Source organism: Lepidochelys kempii, chromosome 13 (genome assembly GCF_965140265.1).
Source record: "Lepidochelys kempii isolate rLepKem1 chromosome 13, rLepKem1.hap2, whole genome shotgun sequence".
Taxonomy (NCBI): domain Eukaryota; kingdom Metazoa; phylum Chordata; order Testudines; family Cheloniidae; genus Lepidochelys; species Lepidochelys kempii.
In genome coordinates, this window is record NC_133268.1 from 32,388,028 (window position 1) to 32,404,787 (window position 16,760).

General features: G+C 43.9%; 1 protein-coding gene across 1 annotated transcript; it reads right to left on the reverse strand.

Annotated features, from left to right (window-relative positions):
• Nucleotides 1-353: 353 nt before the first annotated feature.
• On the reverse strand, nucleotides 354-1,310 carry LOC140897356 (olfactory receptor 11A1-like). Its single transcript, XM_073309895.1, has one exon. It carries the CDS (start codon nucleotides 1,308-1,310, stop codon nucleotides 354-356), a length of 957 nt encoding a protein of 318 aa, XP_073165996.1.
• Nucleotides 1,311-16,760: the final 15,450 nt, after the last annotated feature.

Here is a 16,760-nt window from a genome sequence, read left to right on the forward strand (position 1 = left end):
ATGAGAGTTACAAACTGACCGATCAACCACACACCTCAATGGGAACTGGATATACGCTATCAGGCAGCAGCAGAAGGGAAAAAAAACAAAAAACAAATACAGCACAGTGCTGTGTTAAACATAAACTACTAAAAAAATTAAAGGGAAAGCAAAATTTTTCTTCTGCACAGTAAAGTTTCCAAGCTGTACTAAGTCAATGTTCAGTTGTAAACTTTTGAAAGAACAACCATAATGTTGTGCTCAGAGTTACAAACATGTCAGAGTTATGAACAACCTCTATTCCCGAGGGGTTCGTAACTCTGAGGTTCTACTGTAGTTTTAATTTTTAAATCCCTCATGCTCCCTTTTTGGCTCTACCTCCTTCGAAAATCCAACAGTCTAGTGGCCACTGTCTTCAGAGCATCATTCACATCCTTGTTTCTCAGGGAGTAGACCAGGGGGTTGAGCAATGGGGTGACCAGGCTGTAGAGAAGGGAGAATATTTTGTTTAGGTTGATGGTTGCGCTTGCCGTCGGCACCATGTAGACCATGGCCAGAGCCCCATAGAAAGTGCTGACCACAATAAGGTGGGAGGTGCAGGTGGAAAAGGCCTTCTGCCTCCCAGTGCTGGAAGGGTTTTTTACTATTGCCGTGATGATGAATGAGTAGGATGTCAGGGTTAGCAGGAAGGGGATCAGGGTGGCTGTAGAGGACAGCAAGAATGCCGCTAAGGTGATCAGGTGGGTGTCACTGCATGACAGCTTGACCAGGGGCATGAAGTCACAAAAGAAATGGTCGATTTCATTAGGGCCACAGAAACGTAGTCTGTAAATCCAGGCCATTATCACTGGGTTGAAGAGGAAGCCACCCAGCCAAGAGCAGGATGCCAGCTTAATGCACTCCCTCGTCTTCATGAGGGATGTGTAACGTAGCGGCCTGCATATTGCCAAGTAGCGATCGTAGGCCATCACCGTTAGCAGGAGGATCTCGGTGGCTGCCTGGGAGCCAAAGATATAAAGCTGCATGACACAGTCGCTGAAGGAAATCGCCACACCCTTCTCAGCCAGGAAACCTTGCAGCATTTTGGGGACGATGTTGGATGTGTACCAGATATCCAAGAAGGACAAGTTCCCTAGGAAGAAATACATGGGGGTGTGAAGGCCTTGGTCAACCAGAATGGTGAAAATGACCAGGGTGTTCCCAGCCAGGGTGGTGAGGTACGTTAGCAGAACCAGCACAAAGGGACCAATCTGGAATGGGTAGAGGATCCTGAACCCGCGGAGGATGAATTCTGTAACATCGCTTTGGTTTCCCCTCTCAACATCTGCCATGTGTGCAGTGTCTAGAGAAAGCACAGTGCACCAATCAAGCACAGACAGACAATAAACCAGAACAATTCAGGGACTAGACCCAGCCTTTATAATGCAGTCCTACATCAATGAATGGCTTTCATCATTGTGGTCACAAAACCAAACACCATCTACTGGAAGAAGGTTGAACACCACTGACGAACTGAGAGAAATGGAATGTCTTACTACCCATATTAGGTTTCAGAGTAGCAGCCATGTTAGTCTGTATTTGCAAAAAGAAAAGGAGTACCTGTGGCACCTTAGAGACTAACCAATTTATTTGAGCATGAGCTTTCGTGAGCTACAGCTCACTTCATCGGATGCATTCAGTGGAAAATACAGTGAGGAGATTTATAGACACACAGAACATGAAAAAATGGGTGTTATCATACACACTGTAAGGAGACTGATCACTTAAGATGAGCTATTACCAGCAGGAGAACCGGGGGCGGGGGGGAGGAGAGGGAGGGGAGAAAACCTTTTGTAGTGATAATCAAGGTGGACCATTTCCAGCAGTTAACAAGAACGTCTGAGGAACAGTGGGGGGTGGGGGGGAATAAACATGGGGAAATATTTTTACTTTCTGTAATGACCCATCCACTCCCACTCTCTATTCAAGCCTAAGTTAATTGTATCCAGTTTGCAAATTAATTCCAATTCAGCAGTCTCTCGTTGGAGTCTGTTTTTGAAGACTTTTTGTTGACAGTCTCTACGTAGACTTTTTGTTGACAGTCTCTACGTAGACTTTTTGTAGACAGTCTCTACGTAAAAGAATAAATGGACACAAATCAGATGTCAAGAATTATAACATTGATAAACCAATCGGAGAACACTTCAATCTCTCTGGTCACTCGATTACAGACCTAAAAGTTGCAATATTACAACAAAAAGTCTTCAAAAACAGACTCCAATGAGAGACTGCTGAATTGGAATTAATTTGCAAACTGGATACAATTAACTTAGGCTTGAATAGAGAGTGGGAGTGGATGGGTCATTACAGAAAGTAAAAATATTTCCCCATGTTTATTCCCTCCCACCCCCCACTGTTCCTCAGACGTTCTTGTTAACTGCTGGAAATGGTCCACCTTGATTATCACTACAAAAGGTTTTCTCCCCTCCCTCTTCCCCCCTCCCTGTTCTCCTGCTGGTAATAGCTCATCTTAAGTGATCAGTCTCCTTACAGTGTGTATGATAACACCCATTTTTTCATGTTCTGTGTGTCTACAAATCTCCTCACTGTATTTTCCACTGAATGCATCCGATGAAGTGAGCTGTAGCTCACGAAAGCTCATGCTCAAATAAATTGGTTAGTCTCTAAGGTGCCACAAGTACTCCTTTTCTTATTACCCATATTAGATTAGTCATGGAGTTATTCAAGGAAAGATGGGTCAAATGGAACAAAATGAGAAGAACAATCACCCATGGAACTGTCACAGATCAGTGGATGAGATTTTCCAAAGCTGTCTCGGGGATTTGGATGCCAAGTTCCCATTAATTGAGCATCCATGTCTATTAGGGCACTTTGAATATTCCCACCTATATATTTACATGCAGTGGGCATGTAGGAGTCTGGCATGCAATTCCCATTAAACTACAAAAACCCCACCTGTAACTCACTGAGCATTATGATCTTTTCTGCCTCAGTTCTGCTGGGTTCCCAGACCTTTTTATTAGTTGCCAACCACTCTTAATATTTGTGCAAAATATCATGTGAACTGTCAATAATTCTCCTTATTTTAAATAAAAAATTTGGGGCCAGAGATCCAAAAGTATTTAGGCACCTAAAGGTGCAGATAGTTGCTTAGTTGGATTGGCAATGACACCGAAGCAGTTTAAGTGCCTAACTCCCATTGCAATCAATGGGAGTTAGGTGCCTAGGTGCATTTGAAAAATTTCAGTAGGCACCTTATCTGCATCTTTAGGAGCCTAAAAGCATAAAAACTATCTGGTCCCTTGTAACTAAATTTAGTTCAGCTCTGCAAAGGAACAACCCTTTTCACACCACAAATGAAGCAAGAAAGATGAAGCTTTGTTCCATGCTGATGAAGTCTCACCGAATTGAAATTGTTACTGTTTTTAGCATTTCAGAGCCTCTGGGGTACAGCCTACCCAAGTGTGGGGACACAGCTTTACAAGTAACAGTGAGAGGCAAAAAGGCATCCTTTAAAAAGTGGAAGTTAAATCCTAGTGAGGAAAATAGAAAGGAGCATAAACTCTGGCAAATGAAGTGTTAAAATATAATTAGAAAGGCCAAAAATGGATTTGAAGTATAGCTAGCCAAAGACTCAAAAAGTAACAGCAATTTTTTTAAAAATACATCAGAAGCAGAAAGCCTGCCAATCAACCAGTGGGGCCACTGGTGATTGAGATGCTAAAGGAGCACTCAAGGAAGATAAGGCCATGGCAGAGAAACTAAATGAGCTCTTTGCATCGGTCTTCATGGCTGAGGATGTGAGGGAGATTCCCAAACCTGAGGCCATTCTTTTTAGGTGATAAAACTGAGGAACTGTCCCAGATTGAGGTGTCATTAGAGGAGGTTTTGGAACAAACTGATAAGCTAAACAGTAACAAGTCGACCAGGACCAGATGGTATTCACTCAAGAGTTCTGAAGGAACTCAAATGTGAAATTGCAGAACTACTAACTGTGGTATGTAACCTATCATTTAAATCATCTCGTACCAGATGACTAGAGGATAGCTAATGTGCTGCTAATTTTTAAAAAAGGCTCCAGAGGCGATCCTGGCAATGACAGGCCAGTAAGCCTAATGTCAGTACCAGGCAAATTGGTTGAAACTATAGTAAATAACAGAATTATCAGAAACATAGATGAACATGATTTGTTGGGAAAGAGTCTACATGATTTTTGTAAAGGGAAATCATGCCTCACCAAACGCTGGTGGAGGGATGATGTGGATTCTAAATCTGAGAAAAAATACAGCTGGATCAGAGACAATTGTATTTGAAGTTTTTGTGTTCTCCTCAGGTGTCTAGAGAAGGGGTGAAATGTTCCAAAGAACTGAAAGGCCAGATTTTCAAAGGTAGTTAAGAGTCTAGAGGTTCAGATAAGCACATTGGAAATAGAAGCCCTCAGCAATTATTTGGTACACTCCCTTTGTGCAAAGGTTAATGATGACACAAGGTACAAGCAGCAGAGAATCAGGGCCCTTATAACTAGACAATGTAGATAAAATGGAAATTATTGTGAAACACCATGACTGCGAGGAGACTGAAGGAACCTCGTTCTATTTAATGTTATCCCAAGATTGACAGATTTCTGCCCATCCTCCCCCCAGCAACTTGAATCAAGAAGTGCAAGAAACAACCTTTCTTAGTCTTTGTAATTAATCAATATTTGGACTCTATACTGCTCTCACTGGTGTCCATTACAAAACTCCCATTGACTTCAATATGAGTAGGACTGGACTATTTTTCTCTGGAAAACATAGTTTACAAGAAAGTGTTCTGTGCCTGATTTTGATCTCACACCAACGTAGCTGCACAGACACTGAAGGCTGTGGTATGACAGATAGAGATAGGCAGGTAGATAACAGGGGTGGGTCTGTAGCTGGTATAAATCAGTGTTGGTCTTTTATAGTCAATGGAGTTACTCTGTTCTACACCAGCTAAGGATTTAGCCACCGGAGTAACTTCATGGAAGTCCATTGTTGTTATAATAATCACTGTAACAACTGGAACATGATAATATATGTCATAATATAGAATAATATATATTATGACATACATTCTAAGAAGAGTATTCCCCATCCTGTGTTAGGCACTCTCCAAACATGTCAGAAGGACAATTCCAGCTTGGAGTCACTCCCAATTTAAGGACAGGCAAGTAGGCAGAGGTGAGGTGAAGGGGAATAACCAGAAGCAACACACATACAATTTGCACTCATATATGTAGCGATAGCAACAAGATTCAGCAAACACAGAGAGGCAGAGCTGGGGGTTGAAGAGGGACTCACATGTGGAGAGGGTCGGAAGAGCTCAGGGAAGCTGGACTATAAATAGGTGGCTTCATGGAACATGGCAGGAAGGTGACCGGGTGAGAATCTAGCCAGAGGGTGGGTGAAGCTGGGAGGCTTGGCAAAGAAGATCACGAAGGAGGGGCAGAGCTATGTAGAGCTTTGAAGGCAGTGACAAGAAGCTTCAATATGATACAATATTGGCTGGAAAGCCAAGGGAAGGACTCAAAGGGGGATTACATGACCAAAGTGATGCGAAAGAAAGAGGAGTTTAGGGGGTCAGTGTGCGTTTCTGGGAGGTCTGAGAGGAAGCTGCTGCAGCGACCAAGAATGAAGTTATACTCATGTAAACCTGGTGAAATGAAGGTCAGAATGAGAGTCTATTATAATTTAGTAAATTGTCTATAGATTCAGATTTTTCATCGGTTCCTCACTTAGATAATTTACGGGTCAGATTCTACAAAGAAAGCAATGGAGTTATTGCGCTTTGCCTCTGTGTAAAACTGAGCACTCAAAATGCAAGGAACCCAAAATGATAGAGTCACTTTGGAAAATGGCAAAAATTGCAGAATAGTCTTGTTTGCTATAATTTCCTTCTGGCACATCTCACATGGTGCAATGGAATATAAATAGCATGTGCTTACCCACTCCGGCACGGTTCAGGGTATTGCTATCCTTGCATCAGTTTTCTCTCCTAATTTACACAAAAATAGAAAAATAAATGAACAAGAGAACAATTCAGGAATGAATACCAGTACCCAATCTTTTAATGAGATCTAATTTCATTGAACAAACAGATCCGATTGAAATCAGAGCTAGTTCCAGGCAGTAGAACCAAAACGTATTCCAGAGCTATTAGAGGCTACTGTTACCAAACCTACTGTCTGTGGGAGAGATAGAAGTCTAACATGCTGGTGTGCAGATGTATCTTGTTATGATCACACATGTGGTTTTCAGGGTATGCTCTTTATACGTGAAATCATGGCATTTGAGGACAGAGTCCTTGAATTCGTCAGAGCTCTGGATCTCAGATGGGCTCATTAAACCAGCTTTATGTCTCATGGGAACTGGAAAGTTGTATTGGAAAGTGGTATTGACATCAAATGTTTTTTAAGCGCTTGCATGTTCTCTCTGTTTTCCAAGCCTTGTCCACACACAGAAATAGCCTTGGGTTTAACTTCAATTGTTGTTTTTAAACTGAGGCCTTCTCCACACACAAACGTGCAGCATTTTAATTAAACTGGTTTAGTCTGACTGGTGCAAACTCCAGTGTGAACACACTTATTGCGGGGCATGAGTGGCTCATTCATAAATTGTAAGGGGAGAAGGGCCCATTAGTAAATCAACTCTGACCTTCTGCAGAACACAGGGCAATGACAAGAAATCAGTCTTGATGTAAAGACTCCAAGTGATGGAGAATTCACCACATTGCTAGATAAATGGTTCAAATAATTAAGTATGCTCATGGGTAAAAAAATTGCCTGATAGTAAGAACTTGAAGCAACATCACCAACATCCACTATTGCCTACTCTAAGCTCTTGTTTCTATGTGAGAAACATTAGCAGAACTGGGATAACTTTCAGTGAAAAGTTTTGATTTTGATGAGTTGGCATTTTATGACTGGAAAAAAGTTTTGCAGAAAAATTCTGGACCACTTCTACTCTTAATTTTCTCTTGGATAAACTAAACAGATGGAGCTTCTTAAATCGCTCACTCAAAGGCAGGTTTTCCAGGCTTTGAAATATTCTCATAGCCCTTTTCCGAGTCCTTTTCATTTTTTTTTACTTAAATTTGTTCCTAATTGACTTAAACTAAACCCAAACATGCTACTCCTAAAAGAAAGTAAGAGTGTCCACAATTGGGGGCTGCGTTGCTTGAAATAAATCAGATTAAATTTCCATCTAGTACAACTCACCATGTAGACAAGCCCTGATTCAGTTAAATGGGTGCAAATTCCTGGGTGGAGAAGGCCTCTTCTACACACAAAAGGAGTACCACTTTAACTGTAGACTCAGTTTGTGGAGAAGCCAACGATTAAAATTCTTGAAGTTGCATTAGGAATTTGGAAGCCCAGTTCTCAAAACTGATGGGAATCATCCAAATCTTGCAGGGGGCCTCTGAAAAATCTCAGTCTTTCGCATGCAAGGGTTGGAAAAACAGAAGAAAATATCTGAATATCATCTATGAGACTTTGGAAATACAGAATAATCACTCAGTATCAACCTCTCATTCCTCACCATGGCACACAGGTTTTGACAAACAAACAATCTGTACAGCTGGTCAGAACATGTTTTGGGTTTGGGAAAATGTTCAATTTTCAGCAATCACAAATCTAAAAACTTTCAGCTGAAAATGGAACAATTTTTGGCCAAAAACTGCTGAAACTAAAACATTTTCAAACAAAAACTGCCACCCTCTACAATTTTTGTTTTTGTTTTGGGGGTTTCGGTTTTCTGATGAAAAATCAATATTTTGCAAGGGAAGACTGTACTTTCCATGACAAATTTTATTTAATCAAACTTCAAGTTGTTTGGAATAAGTTTTGATGGAAAATTTTTGACCAGCCCCAATAAACTGGTTTATCTGACTCAGTTAATTATCCATGTGTACAATGTGCATCAGAGTCACATCTTTACATTGCACTAAGGGGTAATAGAGATGGTTGGAAAATAGCGGTCAAATGAAGTTTGGAGGAAAAACAGCCTGAGGGTGGAACTGATGAACACTTTAGTAATATTCCATCCTCATTTTCTGACCAGCTCCATTGTGTACATTAGAGGCCTTGGAAAGTTTGATTCACTAATGTCTGTAGAAATGGATATGAGAGCTTTCCATGGAAGGCACTGCAGAGAAGCAATTATTTGCAAAATAAACGCCATTTAAAAAACTGAAAAGAAGACAAGCCAAATAATTTTCTTTATTTTTGTAATTTTGTTTTCTAAATGATCAAATATATTGAAGTTGTGTGTCAATAGGCAGAATTTTGGACTTTATGTTAAAGCAAAAACATCTTGTTGACAAGCAGATATGAAGCATGGTGGGCCAAATTTTCAACTGGTGTAAATCAATGGCACTCTACTGATGTCACAGGACAATGTACACCAGACTCTACACCTGTGATTATTACAGTTAATTGGAAAATTAGGATTTTTCCCATGAAAATTTTTACAGGAAAAATTCCCATTTGACAAATTCCACCAGGAAACTCCAGGGTGAGAAATGTTGAAAATGTGGGAAAGATTTTGTGCCACCCTCTCTCTCTCTTTACCATTTCCCAACATTTTCCAGGTGGGAAAAGTGAAAATGCTACTTACATGCACAACTTAAGTAATTTTTGCAAGTTGGAAAACAGACAGGAAGTGCAGAAAATCCCACAATTTTGAAACAAATAATTTCAGAAATACCAACAAATGTTCAGGTTTTTTTTCCAGAAGAAAAAATGGCGTTGAAAGTCTGGAAGAGGAACAATTTCAATGAAATATTTCTGTAAATAAAAAAGTAAAAGAAAAAATTGATTAAACCCTAATTTTGCAATGCACATTTTTTGGTTGGACATTTTTGGGCCAGCTCTACTGTAGAGAATCAGGTTCTCATATCTTATCGCATGAATTCCAAAAGCCCAATAGACATTATTGACCTAACCAGTTAACCTTCAACCAGTTAACAGCGCTTCACCCAAGGCACCATTTAAACTGCAAGTACCTCCCTGACCCATATGTAGGAAATTAGAATGACTGATCTATTGTTGCCATGACTTTTTACATAGTGTTAATTTTCAAAAAACCCTACTTTGATTTACTGTGAATTTACTAATCAAAGTTCAAAACTAATGAGAACTAATCACAAGATGATTGTGAAAGTCAATGCTCTGCTGGAATAAGGACTCAGCTCAAAGTGACAAGCTGTTTTCTACCCCCCTTCTTCAGACTGGGGAGTGTGGCAGCTGTTCTGCTAGGGTGGAATCCTGCCCTATGCTTGGTACCCCATTGAAGTTAAAATGCAGGACGAGGTCCTTGCTCTCCAAATTGCGATTGGAATCTACGGGACCATTTGTTTAGTGAGGCTTGGATTTTCAAATGGGCCAAAGGGAGTCAGGAATCCAAATCCCATTAAAAATGTGTGGGGTAGATCACTTAATTCCTCCAGGCCACTTTGAAAATCACAGCTGTAAGTCATTATCTAATGGGCCTGAATTACCACTGCTTTGTTCCACTTTGTGCTGTGTAACTCCATCCGCATTCAATGGAGTCATATAGACATAAACCTGGAGTAGCACAGTGGGGAACCAGGCCCCATAGGGGTCGCAGAATCAGGCCCTGAGTCAGAAGTCCAGAATCTAGCCCTGTGACATCAGTGCAATTGGGACCCCCAAGATGAGATTTTCAGAGTTACCCAAGGGATTTGGAGGCAAAATTTCCATCGCATTTGATTGGAACTGCACATCCAAATTCCTTTGGTGGCTCTGAAAATCTCATTCTAAGGCTGACCAGTGCCCCAGTGAAGGTCACTACAGAGTCTGCAAAGGGGTGCCCAATATGCCTATTCCCTGACATTTATGACCCATCACTCTCCTCAAAATCTCTTTCACTTCCATGTTCCGCACGCTGTAGGTAATGGGGGTCAGCATGGGGGTGAAGACTCCATCCAGCATGGCCACCAACCTGTCCTGATCCAGCGAGAGGCTGGATGAGCAACATATGTAGCTGAAGATGGTGGTGCTGTAGAACTGATGTACCACCATGAGGTGTGAGGAGGCGCAAGTGGAGAAGGCCTTGTTTTGCCCTCAGCTGACTGGATGGTCCAGAGGGTTTGGATGTAGGAGAGCAGGGTGACCAGAAAGGCACCCAGGCCGAATATCCCCCCTACGATGAGGGTCACCATCTCCCTGAGGTACGTGGAAGTGTAGGATGAAGCCAGCACTGGGGGAATGTCACAGTAATATTGGTTGACTTTGCTGGAGTGGCAAATAGGCAGGGTGCAGGTAGACACTGTGTGCAGGAGGGAGTTGAGGAATCTGGTGACCCACGTCCCTGGCAGTCATCAGAACGCAGAGTCTCTTGCTCCTAATGACCATGTACTGCAAAAGGTTACACATGGCCACTTACCAGTCATAGGCCATCGCCACCAGGAGGAAAACCTCCCTCCCTGCTACAGCCACCAGGAAGTTGACCTGCAACATGCAGCCAGTGAAGGAAATTATGCTGCTCTCTGACAAGAGGTTTTCCAGCATCTTGGGTGTTGTAGCAATGTAGCAGCAGATGTCTTACCAGGAGAAGTTGCGGAGGATGAAGTCCAGCCGGTTGTGCAGCTTAGCCTTGGTCCCTATGGTTAGGATTTGAGGCCATTGCCAGTGAGGGTTATGAGGTACATCAACAGAAAGGCACCAAAAAGAGAGAAGCAAATGGCTGGGCGATTGGAAAGTGCCATAAGGACGAACTTGGCCACGATTGTCCCATTGTCCATTTCTCTGGTTGAAGAGGAGCTCTCCTGCAAAGGGGTAAATGAAAGCTATTTCATAATGTGAAACTCTGTGCATGGGAATGACGGATGGTCTTTGTGTTAAGGCAAAGGAGTGGCGGAGATGGAAGATCTAGGCTCTCATCCACAGGCATGTCTCCACCTGTCTCCCGCCAATAATAAACATTCTTAGTCTGATCCATTTTGGGTGGTTTTTTTGAACCAAATTGAAACTCAGTTAGACATGAAACCCTCTCCTCCTTGGCTGTTTCAGTGGTTCATGGGCATTGTAGTGTGGATGTCTCATGCTTTCATTTTCCTTTCTGAGCTGGACCCCCTGGCTTGATTACATCTCATCTGATTGACTGCAATGGAGGCAGAAACAGGGGAATCTCAACTAGGCGTAGAGAGGTTATTTGACCTCTGTATTTGGAACTGGTGTGTCCATCGCTGGAATCTTGTGTCCATTTCTGGTGTCCACAGTTCATGAAGGATGTTGATAAATTGGGAAGGGGTCAGAGAAGAGACAGAAGAATGACCAAAGGATTAGAAAACCTGCCTTAGTGATAGACTCAAAAAGCTCAATCTATTTAGCTTAACAAAGAGATGGTTAACGGGTGATTTGATCACAGTCTATAAGAACCTACACGGGGAACAAATATTTAATAATGGTATTAGACCCGCAGCAGGGGCCTTCATATGGTATGGGGGAACAGGCAGGTACTGGTCACAGTATTGGTATATAATACTCAAAGTACTCTTTATTGCTTACAAAATAAACCTCATTCATGCCACATTCATACCCCAAACATACAACACCAGAATCCACAGATCAGAATGAAGTCCCGATGGCTAGTTGAGGTTCGGTCAGACCAGATGAGATCAGATCAGATGCAGGGAGCTGGCGGAAAGACCACATCTATATGCAAACAGGGCTCTGGGGTTGTTGAAAGACTACAAATTTCAAATCATAGAATCATAGAATCATAGAATATCAGGGTTGGAAGGGACCCCAGAAGGTCATCTAGTCCAACCCCCTGCTCAAAGCAGGACCAATTCCCAGTTAAATCATCCCAGCCAGGGCTTTGTCAAGCCTGACCTTAAAAACCTCTAAGGAAGGAGATTCTACCACCTCCCTAGGTAACGCATTCCAGTGTTTCACCACTCTCTTAGTGAAAAAGTTTTTCCTAATATCCAATCTAAACCTCCCCCACTGCAACTTGAGACCATTACTCCTCGTTCTGTCATCTGCTACCATTGAGAACAGTCTAGAGCCATCCTCTTTGGAACCCCCTTTCAGGTAGTTGAAAGCAGCTATCAAATCCCCCCTCATTCTTCTCTTCTGCAGGCTAAACAATCCCAGCTCCCTCAGCCTCTCCTCATAACTCATGTGTTCCAGTCCCCTAATCATTTTTGTTGCCCTTCGCTGGACTCTCTCCAATTTATCCACATCCTTCTTGAAGTGTGGGGCCCAAAACTGGACACAGTACTCCAGATGAGGCCTCACCAATGTCGAATAGAGGGGAACGATCACGTCCCTCGATCTGCTCGCTATGCCCCTACTTATACATCCCAAAATGCCATTGGCCTTCTTGGCAACAAGGGCACACTGCTGACTCATATCCAGCTTCTCGTCCACTGTCACCCCTAGGTCCTTTTCCGCAGAACTGCTGCCTAGCCATTCGGTCCCTAGTCTGTAGCTGTGCATTGGGTTCTTACGTCCTAAGTGCAGGACCCTGCACTTATCCTTATTGAACCTCATCAGATTCCTTTTGGCCCAATCTTCCAATTGGTCTAGGTCCTTCTGTATCCTATCCCTCCCCTCCAGCGTATCTACCACTCCTCCCAGTTTAGTATCATCCGCAAATTTGCTGAGAGTGCAATCCACACCATCCTCCAGATCATTTATGAAGATATTGAATAAAATCGGCCCCAGGACCGACCCTTGGGGCACTCCACTTGATACCGGCTGCCAACTAGACATGGAGCCATTGATCACTACCCGTTGAGCCCGACAATCTAGCCAGCTTTCTACCCACCTTATAGTGCATTCATCCAGCCCATACTTCCTTAACTTGGTGACAAGAATACTATGGGAGACCGTGTCAAAAGCTTTGCTAAAGTCAAGAAACAATACATCCACTGCTTTCCCTTCATCCACAGAACCAGTAATCTCATCATAAAAGGTGATTAGATTAGTCAGGCATGACCTTCCCTTGGTGAATCCATGCTGGCTGTTCCTGATCACTTTCCTCTCATGCAAGTGCTTCAGGATTGATTCTTTGAGGACCTGCTCCATGATTTTTCCAGGAACTGAGGTGAGGCTGACTGGCCTGTAGTTCCCAGGATCTTCCTTCTTCCCTTTTTTAAAGATTGGCACTACATTAGCCTTTTTCCAGTCATCCGGGACTTCCCCGGTTCGCCACGAGTTTTCAAAGATAATGGCCAGTGGCTCTGCAATCACAGCCGCCAATTCCTTCAGCACTCTCGGATGCAACTCGTCCGGCCCCATGGACTTGTGCATGTCCAGCTTTTCTAAATAGTCCCTAACCGCCTCTATCTCCACAGAGGGCTGGCCATCTCTTCCGCATTTTGTGATGCCCAGCGCAGCAGTCTGAGAGCTGACCTTGTTAGTGAAAACAGAGGCAAAAAAAGCATTGAGTACATTAGCTTTTTCCACATCCTCTGTCACTAGGTTGCCTCCCTCATTCAGTAAGGGGCCCACACATTCCTTGGCTTTCTTCTTGTTGCCAACATACCTGAAGAAACCCTTCTTGTTACTCTTGACATCTCTGGCTAGCTGCAGCTCCAGGTGCGATTTGGCCCTCCTGATAACATTCCTACATGCCCGAGCAATATTTTTATACTCTTCCCTGGTCATATGTCCAACCTTCCACTTCTTGTAAGCTTCTTTTTTATGTTTAAGATCCGCTAGGATTTCACCATTAAGCCAAGTTGGTCGCCTGCCATATTTACTATTCTTTTGACTCATCGGGATGGTTTGTCCCTGTAACCTCAACAGGGATTCCTTGAAATACAGCCAGCTCTCCTGGACTCCTTTCCCCTTCAAGTTAGTCCCCCAAGGGATCCTGGCCATCCGTTCCCTGAGGGAGTCGAAGTCTGCTTTCCTGAAGTCCAGGGTCCGTATCCTGCTGCTTACCTTTGTTCCCTGCGTCAGGATCCTGAACTCAACCAACTCATGGTCACTGCCTCCCAGATTCCCATCCACTTTTGCTTCCCCCACTAATTCTACCTGGTTTGTGAGCAGCAGGTCAAGAAAAGCACCCCCCCTAGTTGGCTCCTCTAGCACTTGCGCCAGGAAATTGTCCCCTACGCTTTCCAAAAACTTCCTGGATTGTCTATGCACCGCTGTATTGCTCTCCCAGCAGATATCAGGAAAATTAAAGTCACCCATGAGAATCAGGGCATGCGATCTAGTAGCTTCCGTGAGCTGCCGGAAGAAAGCCTCATCCACCTCATCCCCCTGGTCCGGTGGTCTATAGCAGACTCCCACCACTACATCACTCTTGTTGCACACACTTCTAAACTTAATCCAGAGACACTCAGGTTTTTCTGCAGTTTCGTACCGGAGCTCTGAGCAGTCATACTGCTCCCTTACATACAGTGCTACTCCCCCACCTTTTCTGCTCTGCCTGTCCTTCCTGAACAGTTTATAACCATCCATGACAGTACTCCAGTCATACGAGTTATCCCACCAAGTCTCTGTTATTCCGATCACGTCATAGTTCCTTGACATCACCAGGACCTCCAGTTCTCCCTGCTTGTTTCCAAGGCTTTGTGCATTTGTATATAAGCACTTGAGATAACCTGTTGATCGCCCCTCATTGCCAGTATGAGGCAGGAGCCCTCCCCTCACAGACATTGCTGCCTGTGCTTCCTCCCGGTATCCCGCTTTCCCACTTACCTCAGGGCTTTGGTCTCCTTCCCCCGGTGAACCTAGTTTAAAGCCCTCCTCACTAGGTTAGCCAGCCTGCTGGCAAAGATGCTCTTCCCTCTCTTCGTAAGATGGAGCCCGTCTCTACCCAGCACTCCTCCTTCATGGAACACCATCCCATGGTCAAAGAAACCAAAGCCTTCTCTCCGACACCATCTGCGTAGCCATTCGTTGACTTCCACGATTCGACGCTCCCTACCTAGGCCTTTTCCTTCCACGGGGAGGATGGACGAGAACACCACTTGCGCCTCCAACTCCTTTATTCTTCTTCCTAGAGCCACATAGTCCGCAGTGATCCGCTCAAGGTCATTCTTGGCAGTATCATTGGTGCCCACGTGGAGAAGCAGGAAGGGGTAGCGATCCGAGGGCTTGATGAGTCTCGGCAGTCTCTCCGTCACATCACGAATCTTAGCCCCTGGCAAGCAGCAGACTTCTCGATTTTCCCGGTCAGGGCGGCAGATAGATGACTCAGTCCCCCGGAGGAGAGAGTCCCCGACCACCACCACCCGCCTTCTCCTCTTGGGGGTGGTGGTCGTGGAACCCCCAACCTCAGGACAGCGCATCTCATGCCTTCCAACCAGCGGAGTCTCCTTCTGCTTTCTCGCCCCAGACATATCATCTGGTCCACTCTCCGCAACGATACCTGTGGAGAGAACATGAAAGCGGTTAGTTACCTGTGTCTGTGTTACTGGAACCCGGACATTCCGCTTACCTCTTCTGGAGGTCACATGTTGCCAAGCTTCTTCACTGGCCTCTTGGCTCCTCTGTGCAACCTGCTCTATATCTGTAGAGCTTTGTGCCCCTAGAAGCCTATCCTGAGTTTCGTCCAGGAAATCCTCAGTTTCCCGTATGCAACGCAGGGTTGTTATCTGTTGCTCCAGACCTTCAATCTTCTCTTCCAATATGGAGACCAGCTTGCACTTTGTACAGACAAAGTCGCTTCTGTCCTGTGGAAGAAAGACAAACATGGCACATCCAGTGCAGGTCACAACAGCTGAACCCCCCCCTTCCATATCACCTTCCTACTATCAGCTTCCTCAGAGCAGTTTGCAAGACGTAAGCCTCACTGGGCTCCCTCCAGGCGAACTCCCAGGCAAACTCCTGCTGTGTGCTGCTCTGCTGTCCCCGCTGCTCAGCTGGTTCTCCGCCGCTCAGCTGGTTCGCGAAGCTCTGGCTTCAAATGTGTGAAACCTCCATTTATTATCCACTTTGTGACATCATTAGTCGTTTGTCTCTGATGTTTGGGCCTTTCACCCTGTCATAAATATAAAGGGAAGGGTAACAACCCTTATGTATGCAGTAACCTAAAATCCCTCATGGCCAGAGGTGCAGAATCCCCTTAACTGTAAGGGGTTAATCAGTTCAATTAACCAAGTTGGCACCTGACCAGAAGGACCAATGGGAAAAGAAGATACTTTCAAATCAGGGGGGCAGGGAGGTTTTGTTTGTGCTCTCTTTGTTTGGTTCCCTCTCAGGACACACAGAGAGACAAGCAGGTAAAGCAGCTCCTAAAAAGAACCTGAAATAATCCATCTAAAATTACAGCAATTGGAAGTAATAGCAAGGAAATGTGTTAGATTATCTTTTGTTTTAGCTTGTGAATTTTCCCTATGCTAAGAGGTAATTTTATTCCTGTTTTGTAACTGGGAAGCAGAGTCAGAGGGGAATTCTCTGTGTTTTAAATCTTTTTATTTACCCTGTAAAGTTATCTTCCATCCTGATTTTTCAGGTGTGATTCTTTCACTTTTTTTTAAATAAAATTCATCTTTTAAGAACCTGATTGCTTTTCAGTGTCCTAAAAACCAGGGATTTGGTCTGTGTTCACTTTGTTAACTTATTGGTTGGTATATTATTCTCAAGCCTCCCCAAGAAAGGGGGTGAAGGGGTTGGGGGGATATTTTGGTGGGGATAGGGCTCCAAATGGCCCCTCCCTGAATGTTTGTTTAAATCACTTGGTGGTAGCAGCAATACTGTCCAAGGACAAGGGACAAGGACAATTTGTGCCTTGGGGAAGTTTTTAACCTAAGCTGGTGGAATATAAACGTAG

Excerpts from the sequence above, each read along its gene's own strand:
- LOC140897356 (XM_073309895.1), bottom strand. The coding sequence starts at position 1,310 with ATGGCAGATGTTGAGAGGGGAAACCAAAGCGATGTTACAGAATTCATC.